The sequence below is a fragment of the Prionailurus bengalensis genome, chromosome E1, assembly GCF_016509475.1.
Source record: "Prionailurus bengalensis isolate Pbe53 chromosome E1, Fcat_Pben_1.1_paternal_pri, whole genome shotgun sequence".
Lineage (NCBI taxonomy): Eukaryota > Metazoa > Chordata > Mammalia > Carnivora > Felidae > Prionailurus > Prionailurus bengalensis.
Genome location: NC_057347.1, coordinates 19,196,823 through 19,221,110, shown reverse-complemented (window position 1 = coordinate 19,221,110; position 24,288 = coordinate 19,196,823). Strand labels below are relative to the sequence as shown.

Sequence of the window (24,288 nt, the reverse complement as noted above, 5' to 3'; positions counted from 1 at the left end):
ACCATTAGCCCATTTCTAAACAAAGAAATTTAACAAGCTACATGGTACACTGAAAAACATGAGTATAATATGTTTAAGATATCTTGGAGTTATTATTCTAGAAAAAGATAAAAATTCATTGAATCAAGAACTCCAAAAATTACACCATAATAGAAAAAAATTTAACTGACTACAGAAACTTCATGATAAAAGAAATTCAAAGCTCTTCTCTAACTCCCTAAAATCTTGTCCCCATACTTTAACAGTTCAGAATCAAGACTTTTCACTCAACCGTAAGGGAGAGGACTCAGATATTTGAAGAGGTGAAATTGTCACGGCAGAAATGTAAATAAACTTAAAGACCCTTAACCTCTTTCCTTAAGTTTCTTGACAGATAACTGGACTAGCCTAAACCATAAGATTCAAGTCTTATGCACAAACTTGAGACAAGATAGAATATGTTTCTCAATCTAATTTGGTTATAGCAGCCCCCACTCCTCCTCGGCCTGCCCCATAGAGTCCTGTTGAACTCAGCTGGAATTTATCAAGATTGCAACTTCAAGGACAGAGACTCAACAATTTTTAAAATGTTAACTTCTCAGCCATTATCCTCTGCACACATATTTCCCTTTGAAGACACCGTAGGCAGAAAAAGCTAAAGTAGGACTTAATTTGGCTAATATACATTTTCTTAATCTCTTCCCATTTACCCCAAAATAGGCTTCCATTTTAAAGATGTCACTTTGCTTACCTTATTTTTAAGAAGAAATTTATTCCTGCAGATCAAAATTTCCCGCAACCATTTGAGAATTTCTGTGCTACTAAGCATTTGATGGCTAGTTAATTTCTTGCAGATGTAAAAAAGCATTTGAGAGCTGCAATAGCATAAAGTTTGTGGTTTTCAGTATCATCGATAAATAACCTAACAGAGGTATAATCAGTACATAAGAATGACATTCTCTCATAATGGATATAAATATACAGAAGCTAGGATTTTGTTTTAAAGAAATTGATTCTCAAAATGTTAATAGCACGATAATCAAAGGGAAGAGGTCTACAAATTATGTTAAAAAAAAAAAAAAAGCAAGCAACTCTAAATCCTCCTATCCCCAAACTCCCAAGTGTTTCATCTACGCATCTCATCTTTGCAGAAGACTCAGAAGAAATGACAGCCTACGTGCACAGCATAGGCTGTATGTAAACCCAGTGCTCTAGAGCAGGGATCTGCAAACAACTGCCTGTAGACCAAATCCGGTCCATTATTTGCTTTCCATAAATAAAGTCTCAGTGGAACGTGGCCACACCTATTCATTTACATACTGTCTATGGCTTTCGCTTTCGTGCTCCGACAGTGAAACTGAATAGTTCAGCAGAGACTATCTGGTCCACCAACCTATGATATTCACTACCTGACCTTTTAGACAAAAAATTTGCTGATCCCCACTCCAGAGTCATCATATTGTCCAACAGTGTAGCCACTAGCCAGCCACATGTGACTAATGGGCACTTGAAATGTGACTTGCCCAAACTGAGATGTGCTGTAAGTGTGAAACACAACCAAATTTTGAAGACTTGATGGAAAAAAATAATGCAAGATATCTCAATAACTTTTATATTGATTATATATTGGAATAATATTCTAGAAATAGAAGCTGGGTTTAAAAATATTACTAAAATTAGTAATACCTTTCCTTTACACTCTGTAATGCGGCAACCCAGAAAATTTTAAATTAGGTATGTGGTTCACATTACATTACTATTCAAGATCACTGCTCTGTGTCTAGGATTTAACTCAGCTGCCAGGGAAGACAGTGCACCCACTTCTATGATGAGATAATGACAAAATACACCTAAGGATTACACATTTCCATTTTTCTCAATGTGTTGCCTTTGTGCTCTTTAAAAGATAATAATTTATACAACCTAGGAAATAAATTATAAAATTCTGTATATATTTTTACCTTCTAAACAGATGTTCATTATTTTTTAAAAATATTTTTGAGAGAGAGAGAGAGACTAAGAGAGAGACTGAGAGACAGAGACAGAACGTGGGCAGGGGAGGGGCACAGAGAGAGGGAGACACAGAATCTGAGCTGTCAGCACCGAGCCCAAAACACAGGGCTCGAACTCACTAGCAGTGACATCAGGACCTGAGCTGAAGTCAGATGGTGAACTGACTGAGCCACCCAAGTGCCCCTAAACAGATGTTCATTATTAATTCACTTATCAAAATCATTGGTATTATGGAAAATTTATGAAAGATCATAGTTTTAAAAAGTGAAATAAATGATTAACATCATATAATTTTAACACTCTAAGCTCATATTTCTAACAATTTAACACACAGTTGTAACTACATGGAAATCTGGAACATAAGAGAAAACACTAAGTAACAGTACTTATGGCTGGGTAATAATATTTAGCACAATGTTTTAAATTTTACTTTCTTGGAGCACCTGGGTGGCTCAGTTGGTTAGGTGACTGACTTTGGCTGAGGTCGTGATCTCGCAGTTTGTGAGTTCGAGCCCCACGAAGGGCTCTGTGCTGACGGCTCAGAGCCTGGAGCCTGCTTCATATTTTGTGTCTCCCCCTCTCTCTACCCCTCCCCTGCTCATGCTCTGTGTCTCTCTGTCCCTCAATAATAAATAAACATTAAAAAATAAAAAAATATATAAAAAATTTACTTTCTAAATTGCTGTGACAACAATTCTTACAGTTAAAACAAGAATCTAATTAATAATTCAAGACAAATAAAATACAAGATCATAAAACCTCTATAAAGTTTCACAACTGACCAAGTACTACAGAGTTAATATCTAAAGACAAAAAATAAATGCAAAATAAAACTTTAACTTGAATTAAAAAGTTAAAGTACATATACCTAATTTCCCAAAATGTTTCCACAGGAGCATCAGGATTCCACAAATCAATGCTATCTAACTGATGAAGAACCAGCAGAGCCTGAATTTTAAAAAACAGAGAGGATTACTCAAAAGTTTTTTGGTAAATGTAACACTGGAATATTTATTTTACAAATCTAATAAATCGAGCTATTTAATTGCAGCCTCAACACACAGTAAAAGGCAAAAGAAAAAGACTAAAGAACCCAAATCTCTAGGGAATAATATATGTAGAATAAAATCATTTTATTCTATCATTCTTACTTTAAATGGCATATAGAGACCCAGTTAAATGACGGACGAATTCAGAGGAGCAATATACACATATAAAAACTGTTTTAAGACACAAACTAAGTCATTTCAATAAGTGTTAAAGAACTCAGTGGAACAACAAAAAGTTAATCTCCAAGTAAGGAGAGCTCACCAAAATTACTACACACAACAATATTTTACTTCCAGGGTGAAAGGTAAAGTAGAAGTTATTCTGCTCACCGCAAATTCTTTTGGAACAGAAAAGATCAATTATTTTCCAAAGAACAAGGGCAGGGGAAGCAAAACAGACTTCACATTTCAGAGCAGGTTATTCATTCTTACATACTCCTATAGACCACAGAATTGAAGTTGGAATTTGGCTTACAGAACATTAACAAGAATTAAAGAAGTCACGTAAAATATACAGCTAATATACAAAAACACCATTATGAAGTAATGAAAACCATCGTAGTACAAAGTGTACCCTAGACTCTTCCTTGGAACCAGCCCCAACTTCAGTTCCACGTGGCATCCCCCAGAGGCACCCCACTGAGCTACGTGTATTCTTCTCAGTCCTTGGCCAGTGTATTTGGTAATTCTTGAGCCCCTTGAAAGCCTTTTATTGAAACTCCAACAAGATGCTGTTCAGAACAAATTATGAAAACTGATTTCTTCTCTCAAAATAGCAAATCAAATGTGTAAACTGCTGGTATCTGCACCGAAAACCTGCCTTACATTAGGAAAGGATACATAAATGTCTAACCTTAGATGACTTTATAACTCCAAAACATAAATTATACCAGGACCAGACCTATATTATCCTGTTTTATTGTAATTACTTTTAGATATATAATGAAAACTTCAATTCATTGTGAGAATCTTCAAAAATTATAGTTTATACCTCTCATATCAAGAAAAAACCACACAAATTAACATCCAATTGTTACTATTGTGTAAAAACAATATAGTTTGCTGACACTTTAAGTAGCCAATTCTCTATATTTTTGTTTGAAGAAATACTTTTTAAAGTAATGAAAGACAATGGGTTAGCCTCTTCCGCTTAATATGATTGCTTCCCTTATCGTGTTCCCTTCCATTTTATTCCCTACATGTATTCTAACAAAGCTGTAAACATAGTGTACTCATCTGACATTTCCTAAATATCTTTCCATGTTGCCATGTGATTGGCATGTTTCAATGGATATTTAGCCATTTACGATCGTGTCACTGAGGACTGACCTGCTCTCTCCCTAGCACATAGTTTAAGTTCTCCTAGCGCCCTATTATAAGCTACAGCAATAAGCATACACGTATGTGTAGCTTCTTCCTTTTGTATTCAGAGGATGAAACAAAAACATTACAGGAATGGAATTATTTGGACAAAAATTAGGTATCTGCACACCTTCTGCCAAATACTGTCAAACAGCCTTCCAAGAAGTATGCAAGCGTGTACCCATTTGTAGGTCCGACAGCAACGTACACAAACACCAGCAATGAGTCAAACGACGAATGCTAAAACATATTTGGTAACATAAAACATACAATACAAACGGTAAAGTAGGAAATCTTAAGTGTATATATGCTCAAAGAAGTTTTACAAATGTATATACTCCATGTAACCATTACCTAGACCAACACTGTCAGTGCCTAGAAGCCCTTTTCATGTTCCCTTCAGTCATTACTCCTTAACAAAGGGAGCCACCGTTCTGACTTCTACTGCCACAGACTACCTTTGCCTGCTTGTCATTTATGTGAAGGGAATCACACAGTATGTTCCCTTTTGTGTTTGGCTGTTCTCACTGAACATTATGTTTGTGATACTGATTCGTCCATGCTCAGCATTTAGCAATAGTAGCCCATTCTTTTTTCATTGTTGTAATCAATGGAATGAATATAACCAAAATTATCTGTTCTATATAGATATATTTGAGGTATTTCTCGGTTTTTGGGGGGGGGATGGCTGTTACAAATTATATTGCCATTAATATTTTTGTATGTGTCTTTTGGCAAGCATATAGAATTGCTAGATCACATGTGTACTTTGTAGATACTGCAAAACAATTTTTAATGGCAGTTGTACTAATTTACATTCCTGCTAGCAGAGTATGAATGAACACACAGTCATTTGATATTTCATAAAACTTTTTATTATTGATTTCTAAGTTAATTATACTGTAGTCACAAAAAAACTCTGAATGATTTCAATTGTTTAGAATTTGTTGAGACTTACACTTTACGCTCAGGATACATTGAATGTTCCATGCATACTTGAAAAGAAAGTGCATTTACTGAGTGTCACATTCAATGTATGTCACACAGTTCGTATCTGATAATTATGTTGTTCAAGTCTTCCGTCCTTACTATCTTCTTGACTTGTTTATTCTATTAGATTCTGAGAAAAGTGTGCTCAAGCATCCGACTAAAACTAGATTTGTCTATCTCTACTTTTACTCCATATATTTTTAAATATTTTGAAGCTTTGTTTTTAGATTCATATAGTTTTATATTCTGGATAGATTGGACACCTTTGCAATCATGAGATGTCCCATGTTATCTCCAGTAATGCTTCTTGCTTTAAACTCTGTATGTTACTCCAGCTTTCTTGAGTTCTGTTTGTGTAGCATATTTTCCTATCCTTGGACTATCGAACTTCTGGTGTCCTTATACTTACACTGTGTCTCTCATAAAGACCACAGAGTAAGATTTTTGCACTCTTTGGTATTCACCAGAGAGAAATAAAAGCATATGCCTACACATAAGTTTGTACACACATGTTCCTAGAAGTTTTATTTGTAATAGCCAAAAACTAGAAACAACACAAATATCAACAAGTAAATGGATAAATAAATTATGCTACGGCCACACAATGGAATACTATATAGTGATAAAAAGGAATGTGTTTTTTTTTTTAAGGGACTATTGATACATGCAGCAACCCAGATGAATTTATGATGACTATGCAGAGTTAAAGAAGATAGACAAAAAGAGTATATAGTTTATAACTCCATGTATATAAAATGCATATTAACCTATAACAGAAAGCAGATCAATGGTTGCAAGGGAAGCAGGGGAGCAGACAGGGACAAAAGAGGAGGAAGGAAGGAAGGGAATACTGAGATGCACAAGATAACTCTCAATGATGGGTATGTTCACCTAACTGGCCATTAACAAGTGAATAAACTGCTTTCATCTCAAATGGAATACCTACCAACAATACAAAAATTTTTTTAAATTAAAAAAAAAAAAAGAAGTAACTAACACATGTAATATCATGAACAAATCTCAAACACTTGGGAGTCAAAGAGGCCAGACAAAAAGGAATATACAGTCTAAGATTTCATTGAGATGAACTTCCACAACTGGCAAAACTGATCTATGACAGAAATCAGACCAGTGGTCTTTGGCACAGGGAGTGGGATCATAAGACACATGAGAACTTTCCAGGGTAACTAGAAATATTCTAAATCTTGTATGATTTTATTACATGTAAATTACACCTCAATAAAATGGATTTAAATTAAAACCATATTTAGCAATCAATATAAAAACAATTTTTTTTTTAAGTCAACTCTGTTCACACCCACTAGGATGGCTATAATCCAAAACACAGACAATAACAAGTATTGGCAAGGATGTAGAAATAGAACCCACATACACTGCTAATGGGAATATAAAAGGATACAGTCGCTTTGGGAAACAGTTTGGTCACTCAAAAAGTTACACAGTTACCATATGACCCTCCAATTCCACTGGCAATATATCCACAAAAAAACCTTTTACACAAATGTTCATAGCAGCATTATTCATAATAGCCAAAAAGCAGAAACAATACCAAATGTGATCAGCTAATGAATAAACAGAAGGCCCTATGTGTACACACTGGAATATTATTTGGCAATAAAAAAGAATGAAGTATTGACACAGGCTATACCATGGAGGAACCCCGAAAACATGTTAAATGAAAGAAGCCAGACTCAAAAAGCCGCATATTTCATGAGTCTATTTATATGAAATGGCTAGAATAAGCAAATCTATGAAGACAGCAAAGGGATTAGTGGTTGCCAGTGACTGGGGTAACAGGAGGATGCAGAGTGGCAGGGTTTATTTTGGAGTAACGAAAATGTTTCAGGATTAGTGGTGATGGCTGCACAACCTTGTGAATATACTGAAAAACACTGAATTGCACACTTTAAAATAGTACACTTTATGGTATGTGAATTAGATGCAAATTCAAAATTCAATACATATTTTAAAACAATTCCAAAAGGTCAACTGCAATTAGAAAAATCTGAGGGTTTAAATTAAGCATCATAATTTGCACAACATTGTTGCTACATGAGATATACAGCAATTAAACCTTTTCCTTCTCCAGAGTTCATAAAACAGCATACAGACACAAACACACTTCTAGAAATGCCATCTCTCTCTGACAGATGTCCAGAAATGACATCTATCGTAGAAACCACACACCAAAGAAACATGAAGAACATATACATTTACAAGCTTTCCTTCAAGAGCCCAGAATTCATTTCCCCTTACCTCCATTGCCTCCTGTGCGATCTCTGGCATGTGTGACTGAGGGACCAGCTGGACGAGCCCTGTAATTAATTCCGCGGTACTGCCTTGGGTTTCAGGCCCCTGTTTCCTTGGATTCTGCAAGGAAAAAAAAGCAAGCTTCAATTTAAAAAAATGTATCTATCACCTAACAGGGGCCAGAGAGAAAAGGGAATGGAGAGTGAATGCTGATGGGTACACTAAGCTTCTCTTTAGGGTTATGACAACGTTCTAGAAATGTTCTAGAATTAGTGGTAATGCTGCAGAAGCTTGTAAATGTACTAAAACCAGCAAATTGTACACTTTAAAATAGTGAATTTCATGGTATGTGTATATCTCGATAAAATAACAATTGGGGAATTTTTTAAAAGTCAGAACTGCTTTTGTTAAGGAGTCGCTTAATCTACGTCTATACTGTTCCTTCATGTGAATAATGTCCAGAGAAAATTCTGATTAAAAGAAAACAAAAACTAAGTATTAGCTTTTTAATTAAGAAATTATACCTTATATATAAGGAGCAGGTAATTTTTTTCACCAACACTACACTGGCTAAATACTACACCTCTGGTTTGGAGCTTACTGGTTTTAATCTTACAAATGACTGCACTCAAAGGCAAAGAACAGGTCCGGTCTAGTAGAAAGGACCGCCCTAGGCCATCCAAGGCTGGAATCCACACCTCCAGATACCCACACTGCAGTCTGTTTCACTGTGGAAAAATGTTGGGTACTAAGCAAAGCACATCCACGGGGTACATAAATGCACATGTCTACCTTAAGAGACTAAAATGCTTCCTGTAGCTTGGATGCATCTATTTACACTTCACGAATATATGGCTCATTTAAGTGAGACCAATACAACCTGTGTCCCTATTTTATTTTGCTAACTAGATTCTTTCCCGCCATAATGATTAAGGTAAGCCCTCATCCCGGAGTATAATTCACAACTGTTAGCCTACTTTATAAAATGTATATTCGTTCACAAATAACTCAGTAACATTTATTGAATACCAAAGACATAACAAGTTGAAAAGATGTGTTTCTGGGGCACCTGGGTGGCTCAGTCAGTTGAGCATCCAACTCTTGATTTCAGCTCAGGTCATGATCTCATGGTTTGTGAGATCGAGCCCCACATTGGGCTCTGCACTGAGTATGGAGCCTGCTTGGGAGTGTGTGTCTCTCTCTCTCTCTCTCTCTCTCTCTCTCTCTCTCTCTCTCTCCCCCTCCCTCCCTCCCTCTCTCCCCCCTCCCCTGTGCATGCATGCACACTCTCTCTTTCTCAAAATAAATAAATAAATATTTTTTAAAAAGTGTTTCCTACCCTCTTGGAACATGTAATCTGGTGGGAAAAACAAACATCAATAAAATAACCAGACCAACAACTGTAAAACTGCAAATGAGATAAGAACTACGAAGCTACAAGCTGCTATGAGCACCGTGATAGAGAAATGTGGCACAATTTCACGGAGGCTTCCTTAGGGCAGTGATCACAGCTCAAAATTAGCATGAATTACTATTGTAAAGAGGAAAGAGAAGTGTATCATAAGCAGAAGAAACAGCAGGGGCAGGTATGAAGGAATGTGGTAAGATGGAATGAACAGACCATCATGACTACAGAAAAAAGAGAAAGAAAAATATAATGCTAGATGTGGCAGAAGGGGCAGGTAGGAGTCAGACTCTGCATGCCCCTGTAGGTCTCTTTGGAGACCAAAAGGTCTTTATTCCAAGAGCAATTTCAACTAACACATGTTAAGCTTGGACAAAAGGCATGATAAGATTTGCTTTTCAAAGAGATCACCAGACCTTTAGTGCAGAGAAATGTTTAGAGGGAGGTAGGAGAGGATGTTAGCTGGACAATTAGGAGGCTAGACAACATGAGAGTAATAGGGATTAGGGTAGAGATGAAAGATATTAAATTGTGTTACTTTAAAAATACCATGACTGACATCACTTAAGTTACTCCTACATTTCTCCTATTTACTAAGATTTAAATAGAAAATACTTAAGTATACAGTGAATCTACTTTAACTTACCTTTGGTTACGCTGAGAAAAGTTGCCTAACCACTAGATGGCAGCAAAGAGAATAATTTCAATTTTAAATGGACTCTGCTTACTAAATTCCAATCTTGGAAAAGACCAAGTTCTTGTTCTCTGAATAATGGAATACTTAACACTGACGGCAGTCGTGACTTTGGTGCATTCTTTACCCTGAATTATAGCCATGCAGAGAGCTGGTCGTCTATTAAGTGAAATGTATGATGAAATATTACCACAAATAACTTGTGCTACACACAAAGACATGAGGAGAAAGGGGATTTGATTACCTTTACTGTCTCCTTGGTAAGATTTTGTGAAATTTTCCATGCCTAATTCTAACAATTTATTCTACTAGACTCCCAAATTTGGGTGGGCTTCTCAAAGAGTTCAAAATATCACAGGCCTTCCTTTGGCATTATTAATCCCTTTAGAAATTCTGTGTGTGTGTCTCTCCCCTCTTATTTCTCTGCAGAAAAAAATACTCATTACACTTTTTTTTCATTGAAGGGGTTCACAGAACTCTTGAAAATACGGACATCAAATTATGAACTCCTATATGTAGTAATTTGAAAGCACCTTAGCACTTATAAAACCTGCTGCTAAACAAAACAGCAAGAAATTTTTCTGGATGCTGCTCTGCAGAGACTGGAGAAACTTCAACAAAGCTTAAACATGTTATCCTATGACCTTCACAATACATAACTGTCATACTTGGGGCATTAATAACATTAATATTGATGTCAACTGCATTTTATTAATAATAATAATAGTTAACATTTATTTAGTGCTTATTATGCATTTATTAAATGTTATTCCTAAAAGCACGAGTGTACTATCTCAAGCTTTACAATCTGAGATAGGTACTATTATTATCATTATGAGAAAACTAAGAGAGGTTAAGTCACCCAAATCACATAACTAGTCTGTCTGTAGAGCCCATGCTTTTAACCACTTCACGTAACTATCACTCATTTACCTGTTAGTTCCCACCTACTGTGTACCACAGTATTGCCCTCAGGAATGCCATCTGAGGCTGCAAAAGCAGTTAGGGTAAAAATTAAGTGCTAACCATACCCATTCCCATCTCCTTCTCCTTCCAATACAGTATTTCCAGGCAAAGCCAGTGATAATAGGTTGATGACAGGAAGAAAGGGAAATAAAAAAACCTAAAGGGTTTGGCAATAGCAACTAGATACTTAAAAACCAACTACGACCACGAGAAAGCACTCGGATTTATTATGGTTGCTTCATTACCTCCACCACCACCCCAGCATAATGTCTAAATAATACAAACCTGGTAACAGAGTAAAGAAAGAAGATCTCACAAAAACATACTAGTTTAATGACAAGGAAAACTGAGGAAAAGGGTAAGAAATCTGATCTAATTATATTGGTATCAGAGAAATGTAACTTCTAAGTTAGTTTTCTTAAAGGTGTCTTAGGTTTCAAGCATGAGCAGAAAGGGTCAGTGAGTGTTATTTAGCTAATAATGATCTCCAAGGTCTTGGCATTTCACTTAAACCAAATTAAGTTATTGTAGTAATTTCAAGACCTCTCGTATAAAATACTTACACAAAGCAAGAGCTTTGGATCCGCATGAATGAGTTTCACCATGGACAGGAGAAGATACTTATAGCTTCTTGTCTCCAGGTCTGTAGGTTTTTCTTTAAATTTAAGGCTTGTTACTTTTTCTTTAAATGTAAGACTCTACAAATAAAAACAAAAACATGTCATCACCTTGTAAGAATCAGATATCAGGTTAATGAAAAAAGCTATCTAACTTTTTAAAAATAAATCTATTATTAAAAAGCTTTGAAAAAGCAGACATTTTATACCACAGATGTATGTGTGGTAAGAGTAGAAACATCTGAGTAAGTATAAGGTGAATATTATTAAGCTTAAAAAACAAATGAAAACTGGGACAGTGCCTGGGTGGCTCAGTTGGTTAAGTGACCAACTCTTGATTTCAGCTCAGGTCATGATCCCACCCAGGGTTGTAGGATCGAGCCCCACATTGGGCTCTGTGCTGAGCGAGAAGCCTGCTAAGGATTCTCTCTCTTTTCCTCTCTCGCCCTCTGGAAGGATTCTCTCTTGCTCTCTCGCCCTCTGTCCCTCTCCCCCATGCTCTCTCACTCTCTCTCTCTATAATAAAATAAAATTTCTGAGAACAAACTGAGGGTTTATGGGGGGGTAAGAGAGAGGGGAAAGTGAGTGATGGGCATTGAGGAGGGCACTTGGGATGAGCATTGGGTGTCGTATGGAAACCAATTTGGCAATAAATTATATTTTAAAAATAAAAATAAAATAAAATTGAATTTAAATAAAAAACAAATGGAAACTATTTTTGTAACATTCATATTATTCTTATATAATGTATTTAGTAAAGTTTAAATGAAAATTCCTTAAAATACTAAATACTTTAATATCAAGTTGACTCCTATGTAGAAGAACAATTCTCCAAACTGTAGACACATTAGGGATAAAATATTTAGTCTATAGCTCTCACAAATACATACTTTGAGCAATTCATTTAACATTTATCTCACACAAATATACACAAATATTTCAGAGAATCTATGACATTAATTTAACTAAGATGCATTATTAATGTACCACAAGAAATGAAAAACCACTGTCAATTCTAAGACACCAAATAAGATGTGTTCCCAATTTCAGAGATGTTAAAAACTAAAGCGCTTCTTAGAATTGATGAAATACGCTATATGGTCGGTCTCTGTACTTAACAGTTTAATGGTAAGTTCTGCTTTTTCCTTCAATGGCATTCCATCTCTCTTGAGTTACAGAATGCATGTATTTTGCCTGAAGAACATTGATAAAACAAAGAAAGAAGCCTTTGACAAAGATAAATCATGAAACATGTGCTTCAATTACAGAGATACTGCGGTAGATGCTGTGCTGATACCATAATTATGCATGTTACTCAATGAAAAATCCAACAATTATATTCTGGATACAAAACCACCTCTTTCTATTGTTATAAATCATTTCCCCCTTTTCTTTAAAAGGACATAAAATATCTAGTTTTGACGCATATGCCTTTATTTATTAATAGTTTTAGTTTAAAAATATGTCTCGTTTTAGGTGTATAACATAGTGATTTAACATTTATATACATTACAAAACGGTCACCACAGTAAGTCTAGTTACCATCTGCCACCATAGAAAGTGGTTACAATATTATTGATTATATTCCTTATGCTGTGTATTCCAGCAAGTCTTATTTATTTTTTAACTGAAAGTATCTCTTAATCCCCTTCACTTGTTTCGTTGATCACTCCACTGCCCTCCCATCTGCCAACCATCAGTTTGTTCTCTGTACCTATCAGTCTGTTTTTTTAGATTCCACATACAACTAAAATCATATGATATTTGTCTTTCTCTGACTTATTTCACTTAGCATAATACCCCCTAGGTCCATCCATGTTGTTGCAAATGGCAAGATTTCATTCTTTTTTATGGCTGAGTAATATTCCAGAGTGTGTGTGTGTGTGTGTGTGTGTGTGTACACACAACCACATCTTCTTACCCACTCTTCTATCAATGGACACTTAGGTTGCTTCCATATCTTGCTATGGCAAATAATGTTACTACGAACATAGCAGTGCATGTCTTTTCAAATCAGTGTCTTGCTTTCTTCACAAATAAATACCTAGGAGTGGAGATACTGGACTGTATGATAGCTCTATTTTTAATTTTCTGAAAAACCTCCATACCATTTTCCATAGGCTGAACCAATTTACATCGTGACCAACAATGAACAAGGGTACCCTTTTCTCCACATCCTTGCCAACACCTGTCATTTCTTGTCTTTTTTCTAATCAGTCTGACTAGTGTGAGGTGATATGTCATTGTGGTTCTGATTTGCACTTCCTTGATGTTTAGTGACGTTGAGCATGTTTTCATATGCCTGTTGGGTGCCTGTATGGCTTCTCAGGAAAAATCGCAAATATACAGATAACAGGATGTTCGGCAGCTATGAACACTTAATAAAAATGTCCAAGTAAATAGGCTGTCCTTCAAAGGTAAAAAGCAGAGATGCACATCTGTAACACACAGCCACAATTCTCCACGTCTAAGTGTAAGACGCATTTGTTAGTATGCCTGAGGACACTGAAGGGTTCTGGTCCTCAAAGGGGAAGAACTACTACCTAACATCCACATCAATGCTCAAGAATATCAATATAGAAAGGAAATAGCAAAACTCAGAAATACTGTTTGCTTGCATATTTATATTCCCACAGCAAATATCTTACCAAATGCATTTAATCAATTCTGTTTTTACCGTTTGTTTCCATTAAACTTTATTCTTTCATTCTAAGTCATGCTAACACCTTAGATCAAGGTGATCAACTCTCATGGAACAAGTATTTACTAAGATGTAACTAAGTGCAACTGTTCTTCCCTGACACAACCAAGTGCACAGGAACACAGATCAGAGAACAATTAACAGATTTAATAATTATCTTTTACTCGGTAATCATTTTCTAACAGTAAATAATAGTTTAATTATGTCATTTCTTCATCTCAGGAATCAGCAAATAAATTTTGTTCCAGCACTGACTTGAAAAGGTTAAATAAAGTTTTCAATTCAAACACCTTTTAATTAATGGACATTAGGGGGTTCTATAAAAGGCGGAACAGCATGCTAAAGAAGAAATAATTTTTAACCAGAAATGTAAAAAAAAAAAAAAAACATTATCCATCCATTAATTTATTGACCTTCCATCCTGCAGATATTAGTAAGAATCCAACATAGTACACGCACTTTGGCCAAAGAAGAGAAGCAGTCGCGCCCAGGAATAAATTCATTAATCAGAATATGTAGCTGTCTATTAAGGGCCCAAACCATTTGTTACCTTATTTAAGACTATGACTCAATTATAGGCATGTAAGAGCATATCTCCTTTAGAAGCAAAATGTGCAGTAATTACACATATTTGTGAAAACTCATACAGCTATCATTAATAGGCTACCCGAGTTTTAAAACAGTAAACGATTAGTGCTAAGAAAAATATTTCAAACTTTTAAAAATATTAGCAAAGTATAAAATGGAGAAGCTATGGCCCATTGTGTATATGTTAAGGCTAAAGAGTTTAAGTGATGAAGAGCTCAATCTAAGAAAACAATGTAATCTTAGACTATATTATTAGTAGAAACACGGTACGCAGACACAGCAGGTTAATGGCATTCTTCAATTATACCGCATCTGCAACACTAAAACCGGATCTTCATATGTCATTTTAATTGGGAAAAAAAAAAATGTTAGCTTGAATCCTTTCCAGAAGAGAAGCAGAAGAGGAGAGGTTTAAAAACAAATCAGGAAAGAAATTACTTCACTCATTCAACACATATGCACTAAATGCCTACTACGTGCCAGACAGCGTTCTGGGGGGCCAGGAACCCAGTGCTGGACAAGCCAGATGGAGCTCCTGCTTTGATCAAACTAATGCACTAATGAGGTAAGACAGCTAAAGAACTGGACAGGCATTGGAAAGAATGCCAATGATTCACTAATCATGACTATCTGTCATTCACTAAACATTTTATGTGCCTCAGTTTCCTCAGCGGTAAAAACAGATCAAACAGCATGCGTGCACACGTGCACGCACACGCGCGCGCGCGCGCACACACACACACACACACACACACCCCACAAGCTTTTAAAGAAAGCTGAAATAATTAAACCCCTCCCAATTCTAAAATCATATTTAAAAAAAGAAACCTTAGCAGTTCAAGATAACTTTACTGAAATATCTGCAGTGCTGTCCTATGGAAGAAGCAGACACAACATCTGGGGCAATGCAAATGAGGACAACGCACTGAACATATCATGTTAACACAGTGGTTTTCAACTGGGGCAGTTTTGTCTCCCGAGGGATAACTGGAAATCTCTGGAGACACTTCTGCTTTTCAAGACCAGCAGCCAGCAGGGTGGTGTTACTGGCATGTAGTGGTAAGAGGCTAGAAACGCTGCTAAACATTCTACAGAACACAGGATAGTCCCCTACAACTGTCTCCTACAACATTTAAAAATACCAACAGTGCCAAGGTTGAGAAACCCTGATGTCACACATTTAAACCATTTATTACAAATTTCCTATGTTTCGGGCTTGAGGGCCACCTGTGGTGAGCTCTTTATTAGAAGTGCTCAAGCAAGAGCTACAAGACTGGCATCTCTGTGAGGGTAAGTGCCTTGTCTTTTTAGCTCATCACGCTTCCCTGGTGTTAACACTATGCCCGGCAGCTTGTGGGAGAGCTCAGAATTTCCGCATTTACTGTCGGACTGTTCACGGCACCAGGTTTAAAAGGGAAAAGATTCACCTTAAAGATCATCTCAATAATAAAATTTTATTATTCTAAAAAATTATTTCAGATTAGATTTGTTAATTAATTTTCCCGGTAAGAATATCAGGCAGAAAACCCTCCTTCAGCCACTATGTATAATTTCATATACACATATAGTACATATTCATACACATACATACACACAAAATTTCATATATAATTATATGAAAGTAAACAGCTTAAGAATGATTTCACAAATCAAATGTATACTGACACTTTCAGAGAATAATAGGAAATAAAAACTCAATTCTTATCATAGGTGTCCTTGGACCAAAAGAAGTCTAGCTGTGGTTTTTATGAACTTTCAGTACTACAGTATGTTGCTCCTGGAATCAGTTAGTAAGTAAGGCTAAGATGTAAAATAACTTCTAAATGTAGGGAACATTTTCAGACTACCAGTCAAATTTTGTCTTTGTTCAAAGGACTAATTTCGTTTCACTTTCTTTCAGTCCTCATGCACAGGAAGTGAAATTGCAGACGGCTGGTAAAGTGGATACTGAAGTTAAAGTGGAAGTGACTATTAACTTTCTACCAGTTTCTACTATTGAAGGCCATTAATTTTCTGCCCGAAGAATTAGAAACTTTAAAAAGTCAAAGTTCTATTTACTATAGGATATCTAGAATGAATTAATTGTTAAACAATTATTTTAAGTCATTTTCCAAGACAACTTGTAAAACGATGTCTAGTTATTTAACATTTAAGTAACTATTATTTATGTTTACCTCCAAGTAACTTAGATTGAAATTTTCAATTTTTTAAAAAATTAAGTACTTGGCATCACAAAAAGTCAACTAAATATAGTTTGTGTTTTATTTATTTTATTGAATAAAACATAATTTCCATGTTCTTTGGCTATAATTTTTTAGACTAAATAATCCTAAAGTATTCAGTATAGCAAACGTCTCTATTTGAACATCTGAGATAAATAATCCTCAGAAACAACTACTGACAACTGGATAAGAGTGAACTACAATTGTATTGAACCAAAATATTTTATTGACTAAGGAAACTTGGGAAAAGAGGAGAAAGCTATTTAAATTATGAGTGTGAAATGGCTAACTTACCAGAAAAAATTTTTTACCAATTTTTACCAAAAAATGTTTTACCAATAGGTAAAAACATGCTACGTTTTCATTTGAAATGACATGATGTGACTATAACAGTAACTATACACAGAAAAGTCAAAGAAACCAAGGACTTTTCTGAGGTAGTTACAATGGATCATACTTACAGCCACAGAAGCCCACTGCCATGCAAAACAGTGACTGGTTGGCATCTGATCATGTGAGCGACAGCAGCCAATAAGAATAGAAAATAAGAAGCAGAAGACAAAGCACCACCAATCAATGTCAAGAGTTGCCATGTAGAATACTCTTGCTATACATAAATACCAAGAAATGACTTCTATGATCCTGTAACTGTCTGTTTCAATTGGTTCCATACGAGTTTTAAAATTCCATTTAAGAATACTAATCTGTTAGAATACCTCATTTGAAAAGACTCTTTTTACTAAGTTTAAACATGAACTTCAGTATCAAAGTGCCTATCATTTGCTGAATGATAGCACATTTGCTGAAATATGAAATATTTTATTTTAGATAAAAATGTTTCATTTTATTTCTAATTTCCTATGTGCTGTGTCCAGCATCCAGTGGGCAAAAACGGTGTAGAAACATTCACTCTAACCCAGGAGTCAGCTTCCCTACTCATCCCCAAAGATGAAGAGCAAACCAAAATATTTTGATTCATAAGAAAAGTTACAGCAAAAAGAAAGTAAGGGGAAAAAAAAAAAGGAGAACGAAAGAAAAAGAAATTAAGATTTTTAACAGCATTTTGTGGGAAAATTTCTCTAAGAAAAACAAGTTCGACTCACTGAAATCGTGAAAAACAAACACCATTAGCTAGCATTGCAACAATAATGCAGGATGCAACATACCACGATACTTACAGAAAAGGAAGGACTCGTTTGATTTTCTAAAATAATCAAAAAAACAGGAATAGGATAGAGACACTGAAAACGCAATAGGAAGAAGGGGGAATTCAAAATTCACGATTCCTCTTACCGGTGCCATGCGTATTGCTGGGTGTGCTCCACAACCCTGCACTGCTTTATGAAGCGTTTCACCAAACATGTTTCGAAGCTCGACTGAGTGACAATATACAGCATCGATCTTAGGCCACCAATCCAACGCAGACTAGAGAAAAACAGAGACCATAAGAGAAGAAAAGTATAAATTTGCATGAGTTACATGCTCTGGTTAACACTGTAGTCTTAGGTTTTAGCCTTCCGTGAAAAATTTTCTAGGACCATGCAAACACACACCATGATTTCCAAAGTCTTCAAATAAGATCTTTAATTCAAACACCGAACCATACATGTATTTTAAAATATAATAATGAACATGAGACAAACTGCCACTTCATGTGCATGGGCATATGAGATAGTTTCTCACTGATAAGCCAATGAATCTGAAAAACAAAGAGTCTTTAGAAAGCTAATTCTGTAGCCAATCTTTTTCTTTTTTTTTTTTAAGTTTAACTTTTACACATTTCAGAAACATATGCGTTTATAGTATATATTCTCCCACATAAGAATGCTATTATCAAAGTTTTAAGAAAGATTAGTGGTTCAACACAATGTTGAAGGACTATGCGGCAAACCATCACTTATATGCCTACAAACAACAGTGATTGGTACAACATAAAATTAGTAAATGAGATAAAGCTATTAGTAAACCTATAACCTTAAATTGATATGCAATGATGGTATAATACATGAAAAGACTAATGATTACCACAAGGACAAACTGCTCATAGCTAAATATTGTTTAGATGTAATTATTTTATGTAAATATCTGTCTGTCAGTTTCGCCCATTTAGCTCTGATTCTAGTTTCTAGTGACTATTTTATTTGAATAGTGTCTAATGTAACTTTAAAACTAATTACTATATTATGGGGATGCCTGGGTGGCTCAGTCAGTTAAGCATCCGACTCTTGATTGCAGCTCAGGTCATAATCTCACAGGTTCGTGAGTTTGAGCCCCACATCCAGCTCCTTGTACTGACAGCGTGAAGCCTGCTTGGGATTATCTCTCCTCCCCCGCCCTCTCTGCCCCTCCTGTGCATGCCCTCTCTCTCAAATAAACAAACTTAAAAAAAAAATTACTGTATTACTAAAATGAATTAAAAAAATAAAACTAAAATGAATAAAACTAAAATGAATAAAATGTATTACTAAAATGAATAAATAAAATGAATAAAACTAAAATGAATTACTGTATTACTAAAATGAATAAAATTATAATAAAACTATAAAGTCTATTGGTCAAGACAAAAATGAATGTTCACTATATATGGAGATTATGCAAGCCATACGGGACCACTTAACACATAGGTTATTACACAGGCATCCAGTTTATGACACTCCCACTGCAGAGGAGACACGTGAGAGAATGACTGAATTAACACAGGCGGAGGATTTAAGAGCTTCATATCCTAATCCCAGGTTCCTTCTCACTCAGAACTAAGCTCGTTAAATTCTCAACTTTTAATTTCTTCACCCATAATCGTCAGAGTATTTTAGGCAGCAGCATCAAGTTATATCACTTTAACCTAAAACTATGGGTTACGAAACTCTATTTACTGGGTAGTGAATTATACAATCAACTTACGACACACAACTTGTACACTGAACTCTATTTAGGAAGGGACCCCAAAGCTGTGAGGGAAGAAATACTACTCTCTTTGGAAAGTACGGTTGATACTGCTATTCCCTCAACCCTCACTCTACATAAGCTCATTCCTACCTAACAAATGATCACATTTTAGTTTGGTTATATAATGGATTCTTTAAACTCTGGTCAATTCAGTCATTTGACTTGCCCAAGCAATCAATACAGCTTGATCTCCATTTATTTACTAATTTACACAGCTTGTATTAATCGGCTTAAAGAGACAAAGGCTGAATAATCACAAAATGCAATGAGATAAAGGTCCTACTAACTCTCCTGACCCCATAATATCCTGTCAGAAACTAACTAAAGAGAAATGCATCCCATATAACACCTGATCCAAACTACTACATTACTTTAATAAGCTGTTGAAATTGTACCATGGTACCAGGTGCATCTTATAAAATAATGTGATTTTAACTTATGATTTAGTGATTTTCATAATATAAAAATTTATTCATTTTAATATAAAAGTTAAAGATACACTTTCAAATTAAATACGCACTAAAAACTAGACATCATGTGGTTGGTAAAAATTATAGTGTTTTACACAGTTACTAAATGTGTCCGTTCTGAAACTAGTCAACGAAAGTAGACATTCTTTTTTTTTCTCGAAAGCACTACGTTTATTGCCAAACAAATGGCAATACTTTTACAAGTACATAGTATGAGCAAACTATGACAATTCTTCAAGAGATTGCTTAAATAAATTTTCAAATGTGTTGGAGAGAACTTATCCAGCCTCTTGGTAGGAAGAGGTCCTGTCATTCTCGGTATGGGAGCTACCCATAAGGAAACTACAACAAACTGCCATAAGGGACAAAACAGAGTGAATACCAAGTACCATACTAGCCACAGCATGTTCCGCTGATGGCTAAGATATCTGGGTCAGATATGTGTATTACTATTTCTTTAGTTTCCCAATTATAACAACACACCTAACTTAACTCAAAGGAAGCCAGTAAGGATTAAGTATGTAACACAGATCTTATAACTGTAATTCATCTCTTACAGCGTGTCTTAATAAAAAAGTGACCGTACTAGAAGTACCAAATTTGAAGCCGACACATGTTTACGGTATGACAAAATTCAAATAGTGAACAGGTTTGCAGATTTCTTAAGAAGAAACAGTAGAATATCTTAGACCTAAACACTGTACTTGTGAACGGAGTAGGAGTATGTTTCACAGAAGGGAAAAAAAAAAAAAAAAAACAAACAACTGCAAACCATTACCACTTCTACATAACCCTCAAAAACGTATCAGTAAAACTTTTATCTTACTCGAGAATGTGATAATAGGAAACAAAATCTGTGAATTTGGCTAAAGAACCATGGAAGGCAGGAACTTATGAGGTGTATTGAACCAAGAATCATTGAAAAGGAAATTTTATACTATGAATAAATTTAAGATTAGGAGTCCAAATATCTCAGAAAAACTTCATGTGATTTCAAGACAAAGTTATTTCCATAACTGTCTTCAGTGAGACTCTGTAATAGTCAATTCCATAAATTTGCATATTTACTTTATAAATAGTCCTTTTCAGTCAGAAAGTACTTCAGATTCAGTATCTAGTCGCCTCAAACCACAGGAAGGAGAAAAAACAAAAACAAAAACACCAACCCTACCAAGAAACAATTTATCAAACATCCTATAATAAGATAAAGTACCCATTGTCTAAAGTATACCTTTAAAAGATACTTTATAGACTCAAATTTATGCTTTTGGCAGGTTACTCGTTAAAGGTCGAGTTAGTCGATACAGGTTTTTCATTTCGTACAGACGTGACCTCCGATACAGACACACCGCGCCCTCACACATGCAGTACCCAGCGGAGCACAGAAGGACGCACGACCACTTCACCGTGTACATGGAGGCATGCACGAAGTACCACTCCAGGCATGCTTTAAACCCACAAAGGAGCAGCCCAGCCACTTACAGCAGTGCCAAGTCCATGCTTGAAAGTGCTCTATGTATTCGATTGTAGACAAAAATATTTCACAATTAAAGTAACTAGCCACAAAGAATCAAAAAAGTATACACTTGGGTTTATTAAATCAAGTTGTAAGCATTTATGTAAAACCATCCACTCTAACAAATGGAGTGTGTTTAGTATTATAAGTCAAAGGAGAAAAATAATAATATTTTAATTCTGAATTACACATAAACCTGAGGGGGGGAAGTCATCTCTTTTTTTCTTAAATGACCCTGAAAGTAAACATTAAGGATACAATGTCTTGCTCATTACCCTGGCAAAAGTAAAGTAAAAATTTTGTAAGTTTTTAATACAAACATACCTTATCTGCGATCAGATTCATTAAAGTTTCCCTTCGGGGATAAATAGCATTTTACGTTATTTACGCCTAACATTTAATCCAACGATCCTCAAGCGAGGAACCTATCATTCCCTCAAGGCGTTTCAGTCACCCACAATGTCTGGGGGTGGGAGGAGGGAAGAGGCCCAACGGTATTCAGCGAAATGAGGATGAGGGATACTAGGTGTCTGGCCATGCACAAGATAGTCCTGCACAGCAAGGAATTGCCCTGCCCAGAACGCTAGCACCCATGGAGAAAATGAAATGTGTCACTAGTCAGCTCTATTGACAGTTATTCTTGCCCTGCAGGGATGGATAAAAGAAAAGAAAGTGGGCAGAATTTCATTTAGCTCAACGCATCCAAGGCAAATAAATGTGGGGAGGTACTCTTAATTCGTCAGCGATACACTCTTAAAGTGGAATTTGCCTATAAAGAGGGCAAATATACCTAAGTTATCAGTGATTAACGTTCTTTTTGAGGGAGAAAAAATGTGGCCAATTTACACATAACTATGAATATCCATAAATGGATAAAAGTAGAGCTATGGTAAATAACACTTGAGAACCTTCAAAATATTACTTTCATGATCAGAAAAACAGCATTTTTTCACTTCATGGTCCAAATCTGATAAGGTTTCATCATCCTTCCACTTAATGTACCCACATCAGAGTCCAAAGTTTCACAAGTATCTCTTAATGAACTTGCTTATTTTGTCTGATATGCTTTTGTATCATGTCAATACCTCTATTTAAATGTGTTAGTATTTCACGTATTTAAGGAAGACTAAAATGTACAATCAAATATGATCTCACCATTCTAAATGTACCATACTGGCCCACAACATATTGTTAGTTACTGCTTTTAACTTAAATGGTAAGGTGACAAGTCAGAACATATCAAATGCTGGGGAAAGGCTAGAAATATTAAAATAATATGTAAAGAGTTTGGGGATGTCGGGCACCTGGGGGGCTCAGTCGGTTGAGCGTCAAGCTCTTGGTTGTGGCTCAGGTCATGATCTCATGGTTCGTGGGTTGGGGCCCAGCATTGGGTTCTGCGCTGGCAGGGCGGAGCCTGCTTGGGATTCTCTCCCAGCTCTCTCTCTGCCCCACCCCCCAACACAACTAAGGAAATAAATAAACTTAAAAAAAAAAAGAGTTTGGGGATGAAAATGTTCAATTATATTCTCAGTGGCACTGTTCTCAAGGGCTTTTGATGCAAATTAAGTATTTCAGGTTCAATCTTTCCAAAGGGTCCTATTAACTCCACCTTCCTCAATAAAGGAAGGCCAAATTGAATACGAAACTAAATATGAAAAATACAAATGTATATCAATTACTAGATATAGTCACCTGTGAGAGATATATCTAAGTTCAAAACCTTTTGTAAACCAAGAATGTCTTTCTTGTAAAGAAATAAAGGAAGAAAAAAATTTTAAGTAATTTAGCAATACCTTTTGGACTTACATTGGTGATGATTCGATGGAGTGAATTTACCAGCACATAGTGAAATGTAGAAGGGGAATTCTGAGCCAGGCAGATCTACAGGGGAAAGAAAAAAAATCATATATTATTTCTAAGAGAAAAATATCCTGTAGCACAAATGAGCATAAAAGAAACAAAGTTTTTAAAAAACAGAATAAATTCTTAAGGTCTTAAAATTAATATTAATGTACGATATTGAGAAATACCAATTCATCTTCATAGTCTTTTCATATTTATAAAGAAAGGATCTACAGCATCAGGAAGCATAACTGGATAAAAACCAATGTTCTCACCTTAAAGTGTTGGTTGTTGTGAGGGCTTATACGAAAGCAAGAGACAAGGCAGTCAATCATCAGATCCACATCTGCGGGCTGACTGCCTCTTGAGAATGGCTTACTTGGATTAAAAAGCAGGTTCTATAAAAATCCCGAGAGAAAACAAAAGCCTTTAAACAGTCATGCAGTATTTTTTTTTTTTTTACTAGTATTTAATAGTATCAACACAGCATCCACGTAGAGGGCAATAACATTCAGTTGCCAGAAGAAGTAGAAAACACTAACGTTGTGGTTCACTGGTCTGATAAAATTCTTGCTGCACCATGTTTGGTTCCTTTCAGGCCCTCATTTCTACGTTATTGTAAAACCAAGTCTGAATGTTTGTGATAACTGAAGAAAA

General features: G+C 35.6%; 1 protein-coding gene across 14 annotated transcripts in view; it reads right to left on the bottom strand.

The window, feature by feature from the left end:
• Positions 1 to 24,288, bottom strand: part of NF1 (neurofibromin 1) — a 247,496-nt gene that overhangs the window by 142,316 nt on the left and 80,892 nt on the right. For 7 of the 14 annotated variants that reach the window (XM_043583628.1, XM_043583634.1, XM_043583641.1 and 4 more), the window contains exons 10-17: positions 23,907 to 24,029; positions 23,596 to 23,670; positions 21,756 to 21,785; positions 18,151 to 18,282; positions 11,293 to 11,427; positions 7,671 to 7,784; positions 2,861 to 2,940; positions 731 to 854 (exon numbers count right to left, since the gene is read on the bottom strand). In XM_043583628.1, the coding sequence (XP_043439563.1) occupies positions 731 to 854; positions 2,861 to 2,940; positions 7,671 to 7,784; positions 11,293 to 11,427; positions 18,151 to 18,282; positions 21,756 to 21,785; positions 23,596 to 23,670; positions 23,907 to 24,029 (813 nt within the window). The remainder of the gene's footprint in view (positions 1 to 730; positions 855 to 2,860; positions 2,941 to 7,670; positions 7,785 to 11,292; positions 11,428 to 18,150; positions 18,283 to 21,755; positions 21,786 to 23,595; positions 23,671 to 23,906; positions 24,030 to 24,288) is intronic. The other 7 variants (XM_043583631.1, XM_043583632.1, XM_043583640.1 and 4 more) reach the window with 1 other exon arrangement.